Source organism: Microcaecilia unicolor, chromosome 5 (assembly GCF_901765095.1).
Source record: "Microcaecilia unicolor chromosome 5, aMicUni1.1, whole genome shotgun sequence".
NCBI lineage: Eukaryota > Metazoa > Chordata > Amphibia > Gymnophiona > Siphonopidae > Microcaecilia > Microcaecilia unicolor.
The window spans coordinates 52,231,891-52,254,816 of NC_044035.1; the positions used below are offsets into that span (position 1 = coordinate 52,231,891).

At 44.7% G+C, this 22,926-nt stretch overlaps 1 protein-coding gene across 1 annotated transcript in view; it reads right to left on the bottom strand.

The window, feature by feature from the left end:
* The window catches only part of MMS19 (MMS19 homolog, cytosolic iron-sulfur assembly component), a 150,702-nt gene that overhangs the window by 36,455 nt on the left and 91,321 nt on the right, over positions 1-22,926 (bottom strand). Inside the window, exons 18-22 of the mRNA XM_030202895.1 lie at positions 12,734-12,889; positions 11,712-11,864; positions 11,060-11,159; positions 2,826-2,928; positions 1,294-1,365 (exon numbers count right to left, since the gene is read on the bottom strand). Of these exons, the coding sequence (XP_030058755.1) occupies positions 1,294-1,365; positions 2,826-2,928; positions 11,060-11,159; positions 11,712-11,864; positions 12,734-12,889 (584 nt within the window). The remainder of the gene's footprint in view (positions 1-1,293; positions 1,366-2,825; positions 2,929-11,059; positions 11,160-11,711; positions 11,865-12,733; positions 12,890-22,926) is intronic.

Sequence of the window (22,926 nt, forward strand, 5' to 3'; positions counted from 1 at the left end):
TGAGAAACCAGAACCACACAAGTGAGGAGGGAAGTATGGAAATCACAGTTAAAGTAGGAATTCTCACAGCCTCCAATAAGGGGAAATGGTTGCAGGACATGACAGGAAAATAAAATACTGTACTAGACCTACATCAGCTCCATGTTGCCAGAAGGAAAGCAAATAAAATAAATTACTACTACTACTTATCGTTTCTATAGCGCTACTAGACGTACAAAGCATAATCTAATTTCATGCCTTGGTATAAAAGTTCCAAACAAGCACAAAGCAAGTGTACATGAAGAAAATGTCAAGGGATTAATCTAATACATTCTTTTTTATCTTCGCAGTTTTCTGCAACTCCTTTGAGTTTCTAGCTTAATTGGAGCAGCTTCTTACTGAACTAAAGTTCTAGTACTTTCATTAGCAATTATCCAAGGATCTTTTCCCTTTCTTCACTAACTTAACCATGGTGACAACAGTTCCAACAAGGCCACAGAATTCAGCTCTCATTAACTGTGCATGAATCTGGCCAGTAGCTGTCACTATTAATCGACAGCTGGGATCGTCCATATCTCTCTCTTCCTACTATCCTCAGCTCTACCTAGCTCAGGCAGCAGCAGCATCTACCTAACTCGGGAATGAAACCCAGATCTCCTATATGAAAGTCAGGGCCGGCGTTTTTTTTTGGGGGGGAGGGGGCAAACAGGGTAGCTGCCTTAGGTGTCACAGCTCCAGGGGGTCCCGCGATCCAAGCACCGCTCCCCCTTCTCCCACTACAGTCCATCTCCTTCTCCCTTCCCCGTACCTTCCCAAGCTTCTTTAAAAATGTATTTCCCTTCTCAGAGGGCCCCCGGCACAGCAGCCATCCTCATAAGCTGCCTCTGGCTGCCCTGAAGCTTTCCCTCTCTGCCACAAATCACAATCTGCCCCCCTCTGACGCAATTTCCGGTTTCCGCCTTGGCGGATTGCGGCAGAAATTGGGAAAGCTCCGGGGCAGCTGGAGGCAGCTTGCGAGGGGCCTCTCTGAGAATGGAAATACATTTTTAAAGAAGACTGCAAGGTGAGGTGAGGGGGAGGGAGGGAGGTGGATTGTGGTGGGAAGGGTCAAGAGATGTCCGGACTGTGTAGCAGCAATGCAGGTAGGGAGATCGGAGGGAGAAGAGGGGATCAGGGGCCCCCTCCTTAATTTCTGCCCTGGGCCCCACCATGTCTACCACCAACCCTGATACTGAGCCATCAGGCCAGTCTGATCCAATATACTCTTTACAAGAGGAAGGATGATTTTTCTGTTTTCCCCACACAGTCACTTACATTTCTCTGCAAGGGGCACACAAATGCCATCAATAAGGCCACTAATCGCCTTTGCTTCTCTTCTGATTCGCCCTGGAAAGGAACACAAAAACAAGATAACATCCTGTATTTACCAATTGGCTGGAGATGATATATCTATAAGAAAATGTGTGCAGACACATCAAATAGTTACAGTTTATTTCACTTGCTATACTGCTTGGCTTAATATATGAGAACACAGTGGTGTACAATAAACAAAAGAAAAAAATATAAGAATGCCAAAATTCAGTAGGAAAGCACACACACCCAAAACCATATGCACACAAGTAATATTATAAAATATGTAAAAAAAAAAAGTAACACACACTAATTCCCAGATGCTACAGGCTCCCTGAGGAAATCTTTCCAAATGCAGCAACAAAATAATAAGCTTTCAATAAAATGTCTCAAAGAGCCTTCACCTCTCATTGCCAAAAGCAGAGCATTCCACATAGTGGGAGCTAGATTTACCAAAAAAAAAAAAAAAAAGGGCTCCAGCCTGTGTACAAGACCAAAGCGCCCTAGATAATGAAGGGACCTGCAACTGCACAGCATTTTCAGATCTCAAAACCCATCCTGGAACATAAGGCTTCACAAATTTGATCAACATAGGAGGCAACTTCTCATAATAAGCCCTTTGGGTCAAGACCATTATTTTAAATTTACACTGAAACCCTACAGGTAAACAATGAAAATGTAAACACAGTGGAGTCACAAGGTCAAACCAATGCACCTTTCCCAACAACCGAATAGTCACATTTTGAAGTTTGCAATTTTTTCGTATTATAATCAGTAATCTCAATCTATACCACATTGCCATATTCTAACATAGAGACATAAAAAATGCCTGCATAAGGGTATAAAAGGAAGACTATCAAAGAACTCCCTGATAGCCTTCAACTTCACAAAGTAAACCCCTGATAGCACTATAGAAGAAACCTGTGCAGCAAAAGTCATTCAAGCATCAATTAAAACTCCAAGATACATAAAAGCATCAACTATCGGTACTAGAGTACCAAAAGTACAACAGCAGGGCACAGTTGCCACACAGTCAACTAACATGCCTTTGTCTTTGCCATATTCAATTCCAACGTATTGCCAGAATACCACTGAGCAACTGCACACATACACTTATTCAAAGAATCCAACACACAACCCAGGAGAGAAACTCTAACAATAAGTAAAAGATCATCAGTGTAAGCATATATACTCATCCCAAAATCCTGTATCAAAAGCAACAAAGGACTCAAAAACACATTAAATAAAATGGGGGATAAAGCAGATCACTGCAGGATGCCACAAGACAGCTCTCGGAGCTAAGAAACCTCAGACCCAACAATTACTGAAAACGAACAGCCCTGAACAAACCAAACCAACTCAATCAATTCCTAACATTTCAACCTAATAAGTAATAACTCATGATCGACAAGGTCATAAGCAGACACCAAGCCAAGCGATACAGCAAATACAATAACTCCAGAGTCCAAATTAGAGCCTGGCAAGATTCAGCTCACCTGGAATGGCTGGAACCTGCGAGGGAAACTGTTTTCTGGGAGAAAAGAAACGTCTCCATGCAGGAAAAGCCCCACGACCTGAGAGACACTAGGCGTGAGTAACCTGAAGTAGAGAAAAATAAGTATAAGTGATGCCGACCATGTTACTCGGTGAAACAACCAAATATCACACAGAATCTCACCTTAGGGAAAGAGAAACGGGACTTGATATACCGCCTTTCTGTGATTTTTTGAAACTACATTCAAAGTGGTTTACATAGTATATACAGGTACTTATTTATCCGCTGCATTAACCTAGGCTACTCCTACTTTGCTGAAACAAAACTTCTTCTTGCCAACGGAAGTGAGATTGTGAGGAGGGTGAGGGATGGACTGAGATTGGAGGGATTGGGGATGTGCAAGGGGACATACTGATGTCTTGCTTGTTTGCTTGGGTTGGACTGTTATAGGGTCAGCGGGTATTCCCGTTAACACTTCTATGTAAGCCACATTGAGCCTGCAAATAGGTGGGGGAATGTGGGATACAAATGCAATAAATAATAATAAATAATTATCGGGGCAATGACAAAATACAGTTTTTTATGTGTGCTGTGATTCTCTTTCTGCCCCTTGCAAGTTCATAAATTACAAATTAACATACAACTCACAGAAAACTACCTACAATTCAGAACAAACCTGAAAACACATCTTTTCAAGAAGTCTTTCCCCCCTGGATCTGCCTAATCCCACACCACCTTACATCACGAAAAGTTCAGAAATGGAAAACAATAATATTAGCCTCTCTCACAATATGCTAATATATCAACCTAAGCGTTTATTGTACTTCTGTATTATGTACTAGACTTCTACAAATCTAAATTTTGTAACCGCCTTTTTAGCAATATGTAGGCCACATTGAACCTGCCATAAGGTGGGAAAATGTGGGATGTAAATGCAATAAATAAATAAACAACTGACCTCCTTACTTCTTCTGCAAACTATGGGCGGCTCTCCTTTGCTTCACCAAGACTGAAAGGGCTAAGCTTTGCCCCTCGACTTCAAATGGAAGCTACTTCTTTCTCTCTCCAGGAAAGGAAAAATTAGGTCTTACCTTATTATTTCCTTTCCATTAGTACTTCCCACTATTCCAGAACTTGTGGGATAGTTATATCCATCAATCAGCAATTGGAGCTAGAGAACAGAAAAATAAGCCCACAAGGCCTGAGGAACCTGCTTCCATACAAGCAAATAAGCTTACATGATAGCCTCCTTCAAACATCTAGCAATTATGGGCTTAGAAGCCATGAGGCCAAGCCTCTGTTTACCAAAAAGCACAGTCGCTGTCTGATTTGCCAAACTCATTCATGACTTCCAGATATCTAAGAAGGGCTCTATGCACATCGAGAAGCTTCAAGGAAGAATACTGAGCCTGTTCATCATCTCTGAGAAAGAACAGAAGCACCAAAGATTGGTTGAGATGAAATGCTGATACCACTTTTGGAAGAAAGGAAGAAACCGTGTGCAGGGAGACTCCTGCCTCTGAAAAGCGAAAGGGATCCGACAAGGCAGCCTGAAGCTCTGAAACCCTATGTGCTGACAAAACAGCCACCAAGAATGCTCTCTTTCGTGTAAAATTTTTCAAGGTCTTCTGAAGTGGCTCAAAAGGAAGCTTCTGAAGAGCCCGAAGAACTAAATTAAGGTTCCACTCTGGAACCTGACATACGAAAGGGAGGCTACAAGAGGCCCAATTCCCTGCAAGAACTGAATGATATCCAGGTGAGCCTTGAGAGACGTCTTCTGTAGTCAGCTCCTGAAACATGCCAAAGCCCACACTGAACTCTTAGAGAACCCAATGCCAATCTTTTCTGAAGACCTGCTTGGAGAAATTCTAGGATGTGCACGATCTGAGCAAAGAAGGGAGAAACTCCATGCTCAGAATATCCGTCCTCGAACATCCTCCACACCCTTGCATATGCCTGAAGGGAGGTATCAATGACCAAATCAGAATAACCTTTTCACCTCAACCGAGCCCTTTCAATGGCTAAGCCTTAATATCAAAAGGGGCACAGATCCTCTATGAGCACCGAACCTTGCTTCAGTAGGCCGTGTACTCCAAGACAGAGAGAACCCCTGTCCAGCAGTCGAATCAGGTCCACATACATTGCCTCTGCGGCCAATCCGGGGCTACAAGAATTATTCGACTCTGGTACAATACGATCCTTTTTTAACACATGGCCTACCATGGACCAAGGAGGAAAGACATACAGCAGATGTGTCTCCGGCCAGGGCAACAGTTGGGCACGGATCCCCATTGAGCATGATTCTTTCCAACAGCTGAAGAACTTGGGAACTTTGGCATTCCTTTTCATCACCATCAATTCTAGAATCGGAGAACCCCAATCAATCCACTATCAGCTTAAACCCCTGGCTGGAGAGTTCCCATTCTCCTAGGTTGATGGAGTGCCTGCTGAGAAAGTCCATCTCCACAGGACCTCATAATGTGAATTGCTGAAAAACAGAGATTGCTCTAATGAGGGAGGCTGCCTCCGCTACCATTGGATGACTGCGGGTCTCACCCTGCTTGTTGATAAAAGCCACTGCCATCACATTGTGGAAGAAAACTTGGACTGGGGCCCCCACCAGAAAGGGAGCAAAGTTGCTTAAGGCATTCTGCACTGCCATGAGCTCCAAATGATTTATCAATCACTGAGACTCCTGTACTGTCCAGGTGCCCCGTACCAGATGGAACTTGTAATGAGCTCCCCAACCCAATTTACTGGTGTCCGTTGTCACCACCTCCCATGGTGTTACTGGAAAAGGAGCTCCGATGGGTAAACAACCACTGCATACTCTATCTGGCACCCAGCGTCCAACAAGATGAAGGTTGTATTTTTGCAACACTGGAGACCAACAGGAGACGAGACTCCTGTAATAGCCGCATATGAACCCTTGCCCATGGCACTACTTCCATCGCTGCTGTCATTGACCCCAGAACCTGGGCAAGCCTTGACTGAGAAGACAAATTTGTTATACAAGCTTTGACCTCCTGAATTCCATGAGGAAAGATCCTCTCCCATGCTGTGTGTAACAGAATCCCCAGATACTCCAATGTCTGCAATGGAGTTATAGTCCGCTCATCTCTGCAGAAGTCGAACAACTTTAACCATCACTGCCATGCTGTACGACTAGAACAATGAACAAATGAGCTAGTCGTGAAATAAGCGTGAACTCTGATTTCCCTGGCACCGAAGGAAGGCCGTCACCATCACCATAACCTTGTTAAACATTCTTAAAGCCATGGCAAGACCGAAGGGAAAAGCCCTGAACTGGAAGTGACAGCTCAGCACCATAAAACAGAAACCTCTGATGCGGCAGCCATCTGCGTCTATGTAAGTACAGCTCTTGAGAATGAGGGCAGTGAGAAATTCTCCTGCTTGAACCGAGGCTATGACTGTTCTTAGATTCTCCATGTGAAAGTGGAACACTCGGAGGCAGCAGTTTACATCTTTCAGATCTAAGACCAGACAAAATGTACCTTCCTTCTTTGGGATAATGAAGTAAACGGAGTATCTGCCTTGTCCCTGTTTGGCCTGGGGAACTGGAACAATGGCCCAGAGTGCCAGCAAGGAATCTATGGTGGCCTGAACCTTGACCACCTTGGTTCCCTTTTGGCAAGGAGAATGCAAGAAGAGAGAAGCGACTGGGTGCGAGAACTCCAACTTGTAACCTTCTGTAAAAATATCTAGAACCCAGTGGTCTTATGTGATTTTGGCCCACTCTCCCCCAAACTCCTGAACATGTTTTCCCACCAGAAAGAAGAGTGTACCAGCCTCGCATCACTGCGAAGCTCTGGAAGCATTCTGCTCTTTAGCTGACTGAAGGGAGGACTTCCTGTCCACAAAAAAAGGAAGACTGGCTTGCCTGAAAGTGAGACTTCTATGTTGATGATGACCAGGCCAGTACTACCTGCTGTCTCAAAATCGAGAGCCCCCTGATGAGCAGAGGCTTTTGGCTTATCCTCCTGCAACTACTATGGCTTTCTTTTCCCTCAGTTCCTTCACCAAGTTACTGGCATCTTCTCCAAGTAGCCAACTGACCCAAAAGGGCAGTTTAACTAGACGTGACAATGAAGCTGCATCCGCTGCACAAATGCCAAACTAGAGTTGCCAATGTGCAATGACAACCAAAGACATACTGCAGGCCATAACTCTTAACATGCCATAAATATCTGCCAAGTAGGCCAACTCCGCTTCCAGCTGGGCATTATGTTGCCCATCTTCTGCTACAGACTGCTTATGCCACTTCAGACAGGCTTTTGCCACGAACGAACTGCACACTGTTGCTTGAAGGCCTAAAGAAGCCACTTCAAAGGCTTGTTTCACTGAGCTTTCTAGGATAATGCCCCCCTTCAACTAGCAAGGTGGTCTTCTTAGTCACCACCGTAACAAGGGAGTCCACCCTGGGAAGATGCAAATTCTCTTTCTCCCACGGAACCAATGGGTAGAGGTGAGCCATGCCTCTTCCCACTCTCAGCCCTGCGTCCAGGGAGGCCCATTCTGCTCTAATCAGGTCCTGAATGTATCTGACTGCGTTTGAAGGACCTCTAAACCCACTCATGATCAACAAAGATGGAACTCCTGACATCGAAGCAGAAGGTTCCTCAATGGAAAGTACTGCCAGAAATAAGGGTACCAAGCTCCTCTTTATGAAACAACATCAGTACTTTCAGATTATCCCCCTCTTCAAGATGGAGCTCTCCTTCCTCTAATGGCTCCTTCAACAATGGCGCCTCTGAATAGACAGATGCCACATCGGTTAAAGAGCAAGAAGCAGAGATACCGTCATCTGCCCATTCCTGCAGGTCTCAACGAGATCTCTTAGGAACCAGAGGGGCAGCAGGGTGAGAAACTGAAGCACCTTGCAGCAACTCGGACTACTCCTGTTTCAGTAAACAGGCCTAGTATAACAGCACTATAAACTCCAGAGAAAACAAAGATCCCAATGCAGTTGAATGCTCCGTTGGGCCCTAAAGCTGCAAAAATGGTGGCTGTGCTCCATGCGTAATCAGAGATTGCTCCTCATTGCCAGTTGGCCCCGACAAAATGGTGCCCATTCCCGCGCTCTCCTACATCAAACTGAGCACTAGCCCAGCCACAGAGCCTGAAGACCCCAGGATATTCAGATGTTGCTCTAAATCCGAAGATGTACTGCCACCGACCATTCCTCCGCGTCTCGTTGGATTCCTGGCTTGCACACACTGCAACACCCTGAAGCTGGCCGGGGAGGTCCCACAGCAGGAACACCGTTTAACTGACTCCCCATTCACCCCGACTGTCACAAACGCAGCACAATTTGTCACAAGCGGCAAGTCAGGATCCCTCCCCTGCACCAAGTAGAACTTGCAGCCTCCAAGGGGTTCTGAATAAAACTTTAGTCAGATTTACCACTGCCGACTGGTCCCCCCAAACTCATAGTCTTCACAAGTCTTACCACAGATGATTACGACTCAGGACTGATACTATGTCCCACGCTCCCCAGCGAATCTCTTTCCTTCTCCTTTATTTTATTATTTTAGAGTTGTTGTGTTGGAAAAGAAGAACTCCACAGGAAACAGGAGAGAGGTGAAGGGGGAAAAATAAATTTGTGGGGCACCAGATACAGGGGATCTGAAGACATCCAGATATGACTCTGCAGCCTCAAGACAACAGCAAAGCTCAACAGGGGATCAGCTGACCAATTGGAACAGAAGCAAAGCAGTCAGAACCACAGACTGAAAAGAGTGTCCATCCACCTGCTGGAGATACAAAATACTGAGAAGCTGAACTGGATGCCAAGAAAGATATGTCTCAGCTCAGTTTTCAGTTCTCTATTTCCACCTGCTGGTTGATGAACACAACTATCCCACAGGTTCTACAATAATGGGAAGCTACGTAATGGAATGCTAATACTAAAACATTCAGTGAGTGTTTCAAGCTATGTAGTACTATGGGTCAAGAACCTGTCATAAAAATGTCCTGGGCTAGGATTAATTTGATGGTACAAACTCCAGAAATCTCAGTGCTGACGTGCATCAAAACCTTGTTCCACCTCTGAACAATGTTATAAGTTCAAACTTAGTGATCTTAAGCAAAGCTTTGCTGATTTCCACCTCCCTGCCAAAGTACTAAATTAGCAGGAAGTAGCAGAGTACAACAACAGTTTACTTACCATTAATAGTGTTGCAGCAGGTTCTCCCAACATCATTCTTGAATAATATTTAGTAAAATCTTGCCTTACTAATTTACTATATTTCTTTGAAGAGATGAGCAAATATGGATAAAGCTGAGTCTATTGATATTGTGTATCTGGATTTTCAAAAGGCATTTGACAAAGTACCTCATGAAAGACTCCTGAGGAAATTAGAGAGTCATGAGATGGGGGGAGGGGGGTGGTTCTGCAAAGGTCTGTGCTGGGTCAACTACTTTTTAACATATTTATAAATGATATAGAGATGGGATTAACTAGTGAGGTAATTAAATATGCTGGTGACACAAAGTTGTTCATAGTTGTTAAATCACAAGCTGATTGTGAAAAATTGCAAGAGGACTTTACGAGATTGAAGAAGACTGGACGTCCAAATGGCAGTTGATGTTTAATGTGAGCGATTGCAAAGTGATGCATGTGGGAAAGATGAACACAAACTATAGCTACGTGATGCAAGGTTCCACTCTAGGAGTCACACACCAGGAAAAGGATCTAGGCATCATCGTTGATGATACGTGGAAACCCTCTGCTCAGTGTGCAGCGGCGGCAAAGAAAGCAAATTGAATGCAAGGTATTATTAGGAAAGGAATGGAAAGCAATAATGAGAATAATGCCTTTGTATTGCTCCATACTGCGACTGCACTTCGAATTCTGTACGCAATTCTAGTCACCGCATCTCAAAAAAGATATAGTAGAATTAGAAAAGGTACAGAGAAGGGCGACGAAAATGATAAAAAGGGATGGGATAACTTCCCTATGAGGAAAGGCTAAAGTGGCTAGGGCTGTTCAGCTTGGAGAAGAGACAGCTGAGGGGAGATATGATAGAGATCTGTAAAACAAGGAGTGGAATGGAATGGGTGTATGTAAATCGCTTGTTTACTCTTTGCAAAAACACAAGACTAGGGGGTAAACAATGAAGATATTAAGTAGTAAATTTAAAACAAATGGGAGAAAATATTTCTTCACTCAACATGTAATTATTTGTTGCCAGAGAATGTGGTAAAAGTGGTTAACTTAGCAGGGTTTAAAAACGGTTTGGATAGCTTCCTAAAAGCAAAGTCCATAAGCCATTATTAAGATGGAGAAAATCCACTGCTTATTTCTAAGATCTATTTTACTGTTTTGGGGTCTTGCCAGGTACTTCTAATCTGGATTGGCCACTGTTGAAAACAGGATATTGGACTTGATAGACCTTTGGTCTGTCCCAGTGTGGCAACACTTATGTTCTTATGAGATGATGAACTTAAACGCTTCTCTAGCTACTGAAGGGGAGAGGAAATTCAGCAACATTTTTGAAGAAAGATGCTGGGAGGCCCTGTGGCAACACCATTACTGCCTCTCTGCAGTACAGAGATCACTTGGTCCCGGTGGAAATTACACTACTGCCTGTGGATAGACTGTTCCAGAAGCTTCTCTGGACACTGGCTGATTTGACCTGACTTAGCACAGCTTCTCTTATGTTCTTGGGTGGTGTTTACTGTCATCCCTGTTCTTGTTTGTTGGTTACAATTTTTACAGTTCACTGTACTATTTATTTTCCTAATAAACTGTTTGTTAGCTCTCTGTCTGTGACTAATCAGTGATCCCAGCATTTGTAAAATATTTGTCTATACTTGCATTTCTAGGAACTGAGAGACCGCTGTGTTTTGTGGTTCTCAATATCGCTAGAGACCACAAGGGAACCACTTGTGGGATACAGTACATGCCCAGGAGCAAGTGGAAAAACACCTGGCAGGCAGGAGGTTGCCAATGTTGGGTCCACATGCAAGTACGATGTGATCAGTGCTAGGCAGGACCCTTGACGTTAACCATGAGTAGCACTGAGACACCAGCGACAGGAAGATACTGCTAACGCTCACTCAGGATTTAGGTATAAAGTCACGGAGTGTTACTGTGCTAACACTCAGGATAACACTCACTCAGGACCCAGCTGTATGGTTAAGGGGGAGTTATTGCTAACACACTCTCAGAATTTGGGTGTAGAGTTAGGAGTCATTACTGAAGGTACTCACTCTGGACTCAGATGGCTGCAGGCTGCACTTATTACTGGCACCATGGCTGTCAAGACATTCTCATCCAACAAAACAGGAGACTCTGCCTGAGACTGTGTCTCTGAAACAGCAACATATAACACTGAAAATCCCAAACATCCACCACTTGCGCCTGGGAGCATGTCTCACGGTTTGCCTCCAGTCCCACATGCCCTCGCTCTCCTGAAAACCTCTTCTTAATAGATTCTTGGCTACATCCCTCTAACTTGAGCTTTGCTCTGAAATAGCTTCATGACAGATTTGATCCACCAGAAAGGGTTTTATTGTGCATATTCTGTACGCTGGAAACTCATTTTTACTAGGATTATGCTCTCACTGTATTTCTGATTATACAGGTAAAAAAAAAAATTCAATGTATTTCTTCAGTCATTAGGGTGTGGTGCACAGACAAATGGTTTTCCTTTTCTAAGTGATATTGATTAGAAAAGTAGGAAAATGATGCAAGGAGCTGAACTGCAATAAAGCTAAGAACAGCTGTACTGCATTCTTCTTTGCACTTTTTTTGGGTATGTGAACGCTTATGAGTGTTCCATATCTCCAGACTTTAAATTTACTCACAATGCCAGCTTCTGCACCTTTGAACAAGGATTAAACACAGAGAGCTCCACCATACCTTGCAACGCAGCTTGGACAGCTAAAGCCAGCAGACAGGGGATGACCGTTTGATGGTAGTACCACAAGCTCTCTGTATCTTGCTGGCACTGCACTGCAAGGAGGTGAAGGCTCTGGCAAACAGAGATCATATCCTCAGCACACAAGACGCTTCCTTTGAATGAGAGAAAAAGAAGTGTTTCTTTAAAATAAAATGCATCAAAAACCAGTTCACTGCTCTTCACTACTCCAAAGGAAATCACTGGAAGTTCGCCCAAGACCAGAGAGGACCCACCAGTGAAAAGGTCCAAGAAAATGTTTTCCAGTCAGCTGTTCACAGGAGAAGATGAGGAGACCTGTGGCGGATATCCCTCCTTATTCTGCAGTACCCTTGATATGGCCTTACATTTTTCTTACCACCTCTTTATCCTCTGTACAACTGCTCAGACAGCAACACCTTGGTACTCAAGATATCTTGAGGTCAAACCTAAATCCAAGTATTCCACAATTTTACGTATCTTTTTTTGCACTGAAGATTACAAGCTGCCTTGTCTGTCTCCTCTGACACAGCTCAGACATGCTCATAGGAAGGTGTGATGCTCACCCTGTTAAGTCTGTCTTCAAGCCCCTAAAAGAACTAGGTTAGTAATAGTCACACTTTGACTACCCAGCCAAGATCTACTGGTTGGGTTCATAATCGCATCCCATTTCAGATGATATAATTTCAAATATTTTCTCAAACATGGATGCTCTGAGTTATGAAGAAATTTTAAAACTAATGACTGGGCAGTAACTATTTTTTAAATTATTATTACCACCTATATAGATTAAACAATCATATCAAAAGAATGATTGGAGGCAATACAGGAAATAGAAAGAAAATCAGAGCATATAAACCACAAAAGGGGCAGGAAGGTTTTGAACTGCTAGCAAGTGAACATGGCTATTTTCTGTGTTCAAGTTTGATACCTAGCAATGCAGACAGTGGGTCTTGGCTTCATCACAACTAATGCATCCCTCTGCCTACGCCCCTGGCTCACTCACCTTTCTGTGCGTGTCGCAAATAGTGCAGCAGGAGGGGTACTGTTTCCCTCACTATAGAGGGATGTGTGGAAACTGCAGACAAGGCCCTGAGACAGCATTGCCTCAGGGAATTCTGGCACTGGAAGAGGGCTCTCTCCTGGCTCGATTCCATCTGGCCTGCAATTAAAAACAAGTCAGCTATTGAGTGCCACCAGCAGAACAGATTCCCTTTCATTTGTACTAACACATACAGAGATGAGACTCTAGAGAGAATGCAGCGACTGTGGAAGAGGAGATCATGGGCACTCAGGCTGGCATAGCTGGTTCCAACTTATCTTCCCCACTTCAAGTTCTTGCTACTCCACAGATTAGGTTAGTTCCGTTTGCCTCTCCACTGAAAATAGTTAAAGAAGTCTTTCAAAGCAGGTGAGAACAACATATGGAGCAGTGGAGGGACTAATAGTGCAGTGGACTTAGAACCGGGGGAATTGGGTTGGATTCTCACTGCAGCTCCAGTGGAGGAGTAGCCTAGTGGTTACTGCAGCTCCTTGTGACTCTGGGCAAGTCACTTAACCCTCCATTGTCCCAGATGCAAATAAGTACCTGTATATACTATGTAAACTGCTTTGAATGTAGTTGCAAAAAACACAGAAAGGCGGCATATCAAGTCCCATTTCCTTTTTCCTTCCTCATGACCTTGGACAAGATTGTGAGCCCACTAAGGACACGAAAAATATCTAATGTATCTGTGTGTAATATGTGTGCCACGGATAGGCAGTATATCAAGAATCACAAACACAAGGGTCCACCATGTTTTTCACGATATTACACCAGCTGCAGTGTACGGACATCAGTGGGAATGTGTTCATCAGTGGTGTTCAGTGTTTTTTTTTTTTCTGACAAGCAGCAGTCAGTTATAGGGGGGTGAATTTCAGTCTGATCTTCTGTCCTTAACTTGTGGAGTTCCACAGGGTTCTCCTTCTCCCACCTTTTCTTTGAATGTTTACCTTCAGTCAGTTGGTAAGAATTCAGACTCTGCTATTGCACCTATGCAGATGAAATCTAAGTACACTTCACCTTCAAAATCAGAATAGGGGAAGTGCTGACACTGTCAATCAATGACTATAAGTGAGGGCCAACTGGATGAAGAACAAATCAAATGGGGTGAAATCAGAGTTATGTTAGTTGGGAAAGGCAAATGGTTCCCTCTTAAGATTGTCAAATTAATATTAACTTTCTGCATCACAGTTAAAAAAAAAAAAAAAAAAAAAAAAGTTTTAGGCTGGAGTCAAGGTTCTCCACGGAGGTAAGGCTAGGGCCCAAACTTCTAAAACGGCCATCTCAAGGTAGATTTTTGCTCTGTTAAGTCAGCTGCTGCCAGAAAGAAGAGTATGTGTGTTGAGGTAGGCATAGCCTCTGCTGCTTGGGGTTGGCAAGCACTTCTTACCTGCAGCGTCCTCTTCTGTCAGTTTTCCTCTGCAGTCAAACATAAGGGACTCAGTTTCTGGGATTTTAGAAGTGACTGGTAGCGCTAGAGAAATGATTTATAGTAGTAGTAGTAGTTTTTGTATTACGAAGGGGGCTCAAAACTCTTGTTTGTCTAGGGACTGCCAAAGGGTTAATCCCATCCTGCAACTTCCCGAGGCTGCACTGCTATTAAGGAAGAATTAGGTCTTACCTGATAATTTTATTTCCTTTAGTCACAGCAGATGAATCTTCCAGGGACTTGTGGGTAATGACCATCTACCAGCAGGTGGAGATAGAGAGTACCAAACTGAACTCTGCCACATAGGACAGTATGCTGCTTGGTCAGTCAGTATTTCTCATGTAACAAAGCAGAAGGAATAATAAGGCAAACATTTCTCCATCCTCACAGAAATGAAGCATAAACCTCAAACAAGCTTTGGCTGAATATTTGGACACCAACTTAGATTCAGGCCCATCTTTAGATATGGTCTGGGATGCGTTGAAAGCAGTCTCCCGTGGTTACTTTTTGCAAATTGCTAGTAGGCGTGCTCGTCTCCAAAGGAAGGAGATAGCTAGCTGTTTAGATAGGATCCAGTGCCTGGAGGCTAGCCATAAGGGCACTGGCTCGCCTGAGGTGTTGGGCGAGTTGCGTAATCTTAGGCTTCACCTGGACGCTATTTACTCTGAACAGCTTTCTTTGCTGCAAGCTCATTCCAAGGCACATTTTTATCAATTCACTAACAAAACGGGGCACCATCTCACAATATGCCTGCGAAGGAAGAAGGTGGATCGCACAATAGTCCGTAACTGGGATGGCAGAGGGGGCCTCCTAAAGACTTCCTCTCAAATTCGATCAAGATTCCAGCATTTTTATCAGTCGCTATATTCACATGAGTTTCATCCAGCTTCAGAAGCCATCTCAGATTATTTAGCCTCTTGTAACTTGCCATCGATTACTCCGGATCAAGCAGGGATTTTGGACGAGCCAATTACTCCACTGGAGATACAGGGTTTTATCAAGAAGCTTCCTTCGCTAAAATCACCAGGTTTGGATGGGTTTCCTAACAAGTTCTATAAGATGTTTGCATCAGAGATGTCCCCGCTTCTATCTGACCTACTTAAATCGACAAAGCACCGGGTTGTCCTTGCCTCCTTCTATGATGGAGGCATGGATTGCAATAATCCCTAAACCAGATAAAGATCATACTGAATGTGCATCTTATCGCTCTATATCAATTCTTAATACAGACGTTAAAATTTTAGCTAAAGTTTTGGCGAATCGGCTCACTCGGGTCTTGCCGTCTATTATACATCCAGATCAGGTGAGGTTTGCGGCTCAGAGGCAGGCTATGGATAATGTACGTAGGGTTATTGACTTGTTGTATTTGTCTAAAAGACATCAAATTCCAATGTGCCTCCTTAGCCTTGATGCAGAGAAGGCCTTTGATAGGGTTCATTGGCCGTTTATGTATCAGGCAATGAAAGGTTTTGGGATTGGGCCATCGTTTCTTGTCTGGACCCAAGCCCTCTACCGTTCTCCTAAGGCATGTGTTCGAATAAATGGTAGCAACTCACCTCTTTTTCCTCTCTTTAGAGGTACCCGTCAAGGTTGTCCCCTGTCGCCTATGCTTTTTGCGTTGGTTATGGAACTTTTTGCGTTTAAGGTGCATTCAAACCCAGATTTTTCTGGTGTTAGCTTTGCTGGTAGAGAACACAAGTTGGCGTTATTTGCTGATGATGTCTTATTATCAATGACTAGGCCATTAACATCCTTTCCTAATCTTCTGAAGGCTATTGGGGACTACTCGGCTGTCTCTGGGTTTAAGATCAATATGTGTAAGTCAGAGGCTTTAAATGTTACTTTGCCAGGGGGTTTGGTGGAATCGCTGTGGACATCCTTTTCTTTTTGGTGGGCTGTGAAAGGAATCCGGTACTTAGGGGTATTATTGACCCCGTGCTTTAACGATTTATTTTCTGCTAATTATTCGGGCCTGCTTAAAGTTATTACCGAAGATTTGGATAGATGGGGTAGATTTGAACCTTTCCTGGTTTGGTAGGATAGTGACAATCAAAATGAACATCTTACCGCGCCTGCTTTATTTATTTCAGGTGCTTCCTTTTTGAAATTATCTCAGGGATTTTTCTCTAAGCTGCAAGCTCACCTTACAGAGTTCATTTGGGCGGGTAAACACCCTCGATTACCTCGTTCTTTCCTTTATCAAGATAGGAGGAAGGGGGACTGGGGGTTCCTAACATTTATTGGTATTATTGTGCTGCAAAAGCGTGGGCGGCATTAGAATGGTGGTATGCTCATCCCTATAAATTATGGATATAGTTGAAACAATTTTCCGTGGGCTCACGACCGCTGGGTACTCTCATGTGGCTCCCTCGTAAACATAGATCTTTGGGAGTGGGACTGTGTCCTTCAGTACATACTACTTTTCATTACTGGGATGGGTTTTTTTCACATAAGCACAATGTTTTGTCACAGCTTTCACCTATAGCTTATAATCCTCTTTTTACGCCAGGCATCACCCAGGGAGTATTCACTCGGTACAACACAGGTCTTCGGACATTGGGGCAATTGTTTCACAAAAAGTCATTAAAGAATTTTTCATCTTTGGTGGATGAATATCCATTCACCTCATTGGATAGATTTGCATACATTCAGATTTCTCACTTTTTTTTTTAATGTGCCTTCCATACGTTCAGCAGTTGTAAGAGAGAACTCCTTCCTACAGGACCTTTGTGAAGACTCTAGGACCACTAAGGGCCTGATTACTTGCCTTTATCAGTACATATCCTCACAGTCTCCTAATTACACACTCCATAGATGGAAATGGCAGTGAGAGTTGGGGCTAGAGCTGGGGGTCCTGGAGAGGGCTGCGGCAAAGGTGTCTCTTTATGTCATTAAGGAAAATGCAGTAAAAGTATTGTTTCAATGGTATCTCACGCCTGCCCGCCTTCGACGCATCTACCCGACTTTGTTGGGTGAATGGTGGAGGGGATGTGACGAATTGGGAACAATGGGACATGTGTGGTGGTCCTGTGTTAAAATTCGTGCTTTTTGGAAAACCATTTCTTGAAGTCTACAGAAGTGGCTGGGGCTTCCTATTCCGTGGGCTCCAGTATATTTCCTTTTCCCAAAAAAAGTACCGGGCTTAACCCTTTCTCAAGCCACACTGGTTCGCCATGCTATGGGTGCGGCTCAGGTGGTGATCGCAGCTCATTGGAAGCAACAATCTGTTCTCCCAATAACGAAGCGGCTTAATAAATTGTGGTATATTTGTGAGATGGAAAGTCTCTTGGTAGAGCGTAGACATCGCAGGCATGTTTGGGAACCTATTTGGGAGCCATTTACATTGTGCTGTTCTGTATAAATTGTGTTTTGATGGGCTTTGGTATCCCTTCTTTGGGAAAATACTTGTCGGGTCTCATTGAGCTACTGGGGCGGGGGGAGGGGTGGGAGGGAGCTGGGGAAGGGACAGGAGTAGTTATACTTTTAAAAAGTTTTGAAGTTGAATTTGCATACGTCATTATGTATGGGGCGGAGGGACTACTTGTTTCATGCATTATTTTACACGGGCAAGATGTAATGATGTTTTGGTGGAATTTTGTATTCTGATACGTATCCTTTGACTATACAATTAATAAAGACTTCTTATAAATTAAAAAAAAGAAAAAGAAATGAAGCATAAACCTATCAGCTTATAGAACTATGAACAGGCAACCACAGCAAGAAACCTAAGCAGAGAAACAGACTGAATTGATAGTGTCAACCTCATGAAAGGGTCGTCCTCTGGATTCGTTTGCTGTGACTAAAGGAAAGAAAATTATCTGGTAAGACAATTTTGGCCTTCCTTGTCATCAGCAACAGACGAATCCAGAGACTTGTGGGATGTAGCAAAGCAGTATGTAAGTAGGGTGGGAATCAGACACAGTTGTGGAAAGAACTGACGCTCTGAAGGATGCCTTAGACCTAGCCGAAACCATCAACTGGACAAGGTCTAGAAAACATGTGTCACAAGGACCACGTAGGTGACATTCATAGAAGAGAATGAAGAGGAGGCGCACCCAGAGGACATATGCCCAAGTAATAGACACACAACTCCAGCAAGCTATGGATGCATATGAAACTGTATTGCCCCGACTGGGGCCCACCAGTAGCAGGAAGGGAACAACAAATGGAAACTCCCAGGATGATTTTCCTCCCGAAGAATGGAGAAAGTATTTTATTTTTTATTACATTTGTACCCCGCGCTTTCCCACTCATGGCAGGCTCAATGCGGCTTACATGGGGCAATGGAGGGTTAAGTGACTTGCCCAGAGTCACAAGGAGCTGCCTGTGCCTGAGGTGGGAATCAAACTCAGTTCCTCAGTTCCCCAGGCCCAAAGTCCACCACCCTAACCACTAGGCCACTCAGCTGATTAATGGCAATTGAAATGTGGATACCACCACACCCAACAATGGTGGGACAGTGCTGAGAGTCATCCTTGATTCCAAAACACGAATAAGGGATCTGCACAGAACACAGGATTTCAAATTAGCGATGGACTCAAGCAAAAAATGCTGAGCAGGAGTCACGTTGACCATGCAGAGATGGAGCGAGTTCGAGCATGAAGGCATACAAGAGAACACCAACGTAAGACGTGGAGAATTCTATCTCACGATAGGGTTGAGGCCCAGAATAGGGTGAGACTGTGCCCCAGGCTTGAAGCCAAGCAGAACCCTACAGATATAGGATGAGCTGAAATAAGACACTAGCTAGTGGCATTCCACAAAGCAAAGCCTAAGCAATGCACTATAGAACACTAGAGGCACGCTCCTCAGCTAGAACGATTCTCCAACAAAGTAGGAAAGTCACAGATGAAAAGGACAACACAAGTCAGAGAGTCAGATATGGAATAGTGTCGAAGCTGTTGTGCACGTTCAGAGATGGGTGCACTTCCACCTCCATGAATGGCGCAGTGCTCCTCCTTCAGAGATACCGTTGTGCCCAGAGACAGAGCTGCACCCCTCGTTTAGACTACTGCAATCTGCTTCTTGCTGGCCTCCCACTTAGTCACCTCTCCCCTCTCCAATCGGTTCAAAACTCTGCTGCCCGTCTCGTCTTCCGCCAGGGTCGCTTTACTCATACTACCCCTCTCCTCAAGTTGCTTCACTGGCTCCCTATCCGTTTTCACATCCTGTTCAAACTTCTTCTACTAACCTATAAATGTACTCACTCTGCTGCTCCCCAGTATCTCTCCACACTCATCCTTCCCTACACCCCTTCCCGTGCACTCCGCTCCATGGATAAATCCTTCTTATCTGTTCCCTTCTCCACTACTGCCAACTCCAGACTTTGCGCCTTCTGTCTCGCTGCACCCTACGCCTGGAATAAACTTCCTGAGCTCCTACGTCTTGCCCCTTCCTTGGCCACCTTTAAATCTAGACTGAAAGCCCACCTCTTTAACATTGCTTTTGACTCGTAACCACTTGTAACCACCTGCCTCCACCTACCCTCCTCTTTCCTGTACACAATAATTGATTTGATTACTTTATTTTTTGTCTATTAGATTGTAAGCTCTTTGAGCAGGGACTGTCTTTCTTCTATGTTTGTGCAGCGCTGCGTATGCCTTGTAGCGCTATAGAAATGCTAAATAGTAGTAGTAGTAGTAGTACCCCAGAATCAAACAAGGAGCAGTGCTCCGTAATCAGAGATGGAACTCAACTATGCATCCAGAAACAGAGCTTTGGAAAGCTCCAAGGATGACGCTATGAGGTATAACCTGAGGAAGAAGGTGATCCACTACCTGCAATGAGACCTTGTCTCACACTCAGAGGTGGAGCTGGGCATACATGCAGAGAAGGAGCTGTGCCCCAAAACCCAGGAGGAAGCTGTGTCCCATAGACAGAGATGGAGCCAACTGTACTGGAGCAATATGGAAGAAGCAGACATGAAGCCATGCTATGGCCTCGAGATAGTGCTATGATCCATATTCACAGATGGAGCTATTCCAAGAAGCAGCCACGCTACACAGACCGAGATGGCTCTGTGCCCCATGTTCAGAGATGGTGCAGTGCTCTATACTCAGAGAGGGAGCTGTGAACTAAATTCCGAGAGAGCGCTTTACTAGACATACAGAGATGATAGAGACATTCAGTGCCGCCCTCAACAGGCAGCGACGGATCTGAGCCCACTCATCAGAAATGGAACTGTGCCCCATCCACCAGGCACAGGCGGTCATGTTTAGGATTAGGGTTGCATTCCACACAGAAAAAAAAAGAGGAGTTTGCTGGAAACTGAGAATGATATCCCAAGATGGAATTGAACTGAGATTGGGACCAGCGAAGCATGAGTGGACCATGCTAGATAAGGAGATTTGGTTACCAGGTGTAGCCAGAACCATGCTCCACAGCAAAATACCAAGTAGCGCACTATGTGGAAAGGAGAAACCGTGCTGTACAGACAGCGATGGAGATGTGCTCCATATGTACCAATGGAAAAAGCTCAATAGCCATGAAAGAGCTGAATTCTGCTGATACCATAGAGACATGAGCTAGCCAAGCAGCTGTAGCCATGCACTGAGCTGCATCTGCCACTGTCAGGCAAAGGCCAACAACAGCCACAGGAACTGTCAGAGGATGACACAGATGGAGCTGCTAACAGTGAAGGAATGCCTGTAAACCAAAAAGACACAACTGCACTGCCTGCCGAGTAGAGAGAGAGCACACAAGACAGCAAGAACCTGTCAGTGGACAGCAAGGCCAGACAGCTCTCAACAGGTGGGTTCAGATCAGCAGCCATGAAGAGGCTTGTGAAGGCATCACAAACTGTCTTCCGCTGATCAGCAGCAAAAAACAGAAGGCTGTAATCTTGCCATTCACCCAGGGGCTGTCTTCCGCCAATCAGCAGCAAAAAAACAGAAGGCTGCAATCTGCCAGGCACCCAGGGACTGTCTTCTGCTGATCAGCAACAAAAAAACAGAAGGCTACAACCTGTCAGGCACCCACGGGACATCCAACCTGGCACCTACTCCAAACCCGAGGTTAAAGTAGTCCAAATGCCAATAGAGCAAGTGCTAAATAATCTGAAGGGCAATAGCCCATGCCAGAACAGACCAAAGGTGGCTAAAGACACAGAGAGCTGCAAAGCGGAAATGCTACCATATGCTGAAGTCGGTCTGCAAACGCAGTTGGGGAGCTGAAGGCTGACAATGCCGCAAGCGACTGAAAAACAGGTCGGACAACCGGGAGTTCTAAGGCTCCCGACATTGCATGGGATCACTGTCTTAGAGCGGCCATGCCAGGATGACTGACATACCCCAAAGGCGGATGCTACAGCAACACACCACTAGATGCTCATGTGGACATGTACTGCCAGATGCATCCGAGAGGAGGAAAATGACCATGCCTCAAGGAGGAGAAAAAAAATAGACCAAGCAGCATAGAGCCACAGCTACCAAAACAACGAACCCCGCAATCCAGTACCTGGAGTAAATGCATCAGAGCATGTGCAGGCACAAGATGAAGGCTGCCTATGCAGCTAGGAAAGAGCAGACAAAGCAACCATCAGAAGACGTTGCTCCTTAGCTCGATGCGAGAAGGAAATACACTCCTCCCAGGAAAAGAGAACAACCCACGCCAGCATAGCCAAGAATGACCTGGGTGCAGCAAGGTCCAGGTTTCGTCTGTGTGGGAATGTGCCATGCGAGGAGCCGAGCCAAGACCCCAAACCACAAAGGCCAACAAAAACCAAACAAGGGAACCAGCACCATCTGAACCACAATGGCCCGAAAGCTGCAAAGACAGAAAATGGGAAAGAGCAATCCATTACTGCAGCCTGTGATCAAAATGGCTGCCACCAACTGAAAAGAGGTTCTGTAAAAAAGCGAACCAAAAATCACTCCCACGCTGGCCCAATGGTACTGTCCCCAAAACATATGCAAACTCCCACACAGGCAGCTCAAAAAGAAATAGTGTACTAACCCAAACAGCACAAACCAGACAGAGAAGAATGAAAGTTCATATTCACAATTTTGTCGGCCTTATAGGTACCCACAGGCCTTCTGATTCCAATCAGGTGAGATGGCTGAATCCAGACAGCTGCTGGAGCGCAGAGAAACACCTTCTCCTCCAGAATGTCACATTAGCAGTAATCTGCTCTCTTCCAGCCTTTTTTTTTGTCAAAGTTCTGTGAAGAGGGAGGAGGAGGAAGGAAGTAGCAGGAGAGGGGGGAATGGGGGGAAAAGGGACCTGGAACCATCAGGTGTACTCCAAGTTAGACTGGCTTAGACACCCCCAAGCTCAACTGGACCAGGAAACTCAGAACAGGAGCCACAGAAGCAGGAGAAACCAGGAGCTTGTGAGAGATTGTCCACTGCTTGCTGGAGATAAAGAATACTGACTGACCAAGGAGCATACCGTCCTATGTGCCAGAGTTCAGTTTGGTACTCTATCTCCACCTGCTGGTAGATGGTCATAACTCAAGTCTCTGGATTCATCTGCTGCTGATGGACAAGAAAAAATAATACACTGATCACAGAAACTGCTAAAGACTACTACTACTACTACTATTTAGCATTTCTATAGCGCTACAAGGCGTACGCAGAGGCATACGCAGCGCTGCACAAACATAGAAGAAAGACAGTCCCTGCTCAAAGAGCTTACAATCTAATAGACAAGAAATAAAGTAAGCAAATCAAATCAATTAATGTGTACAGGAAGGAGGAGAGGAGGGTAGGTGGAGGCGAGTGGTTACAAG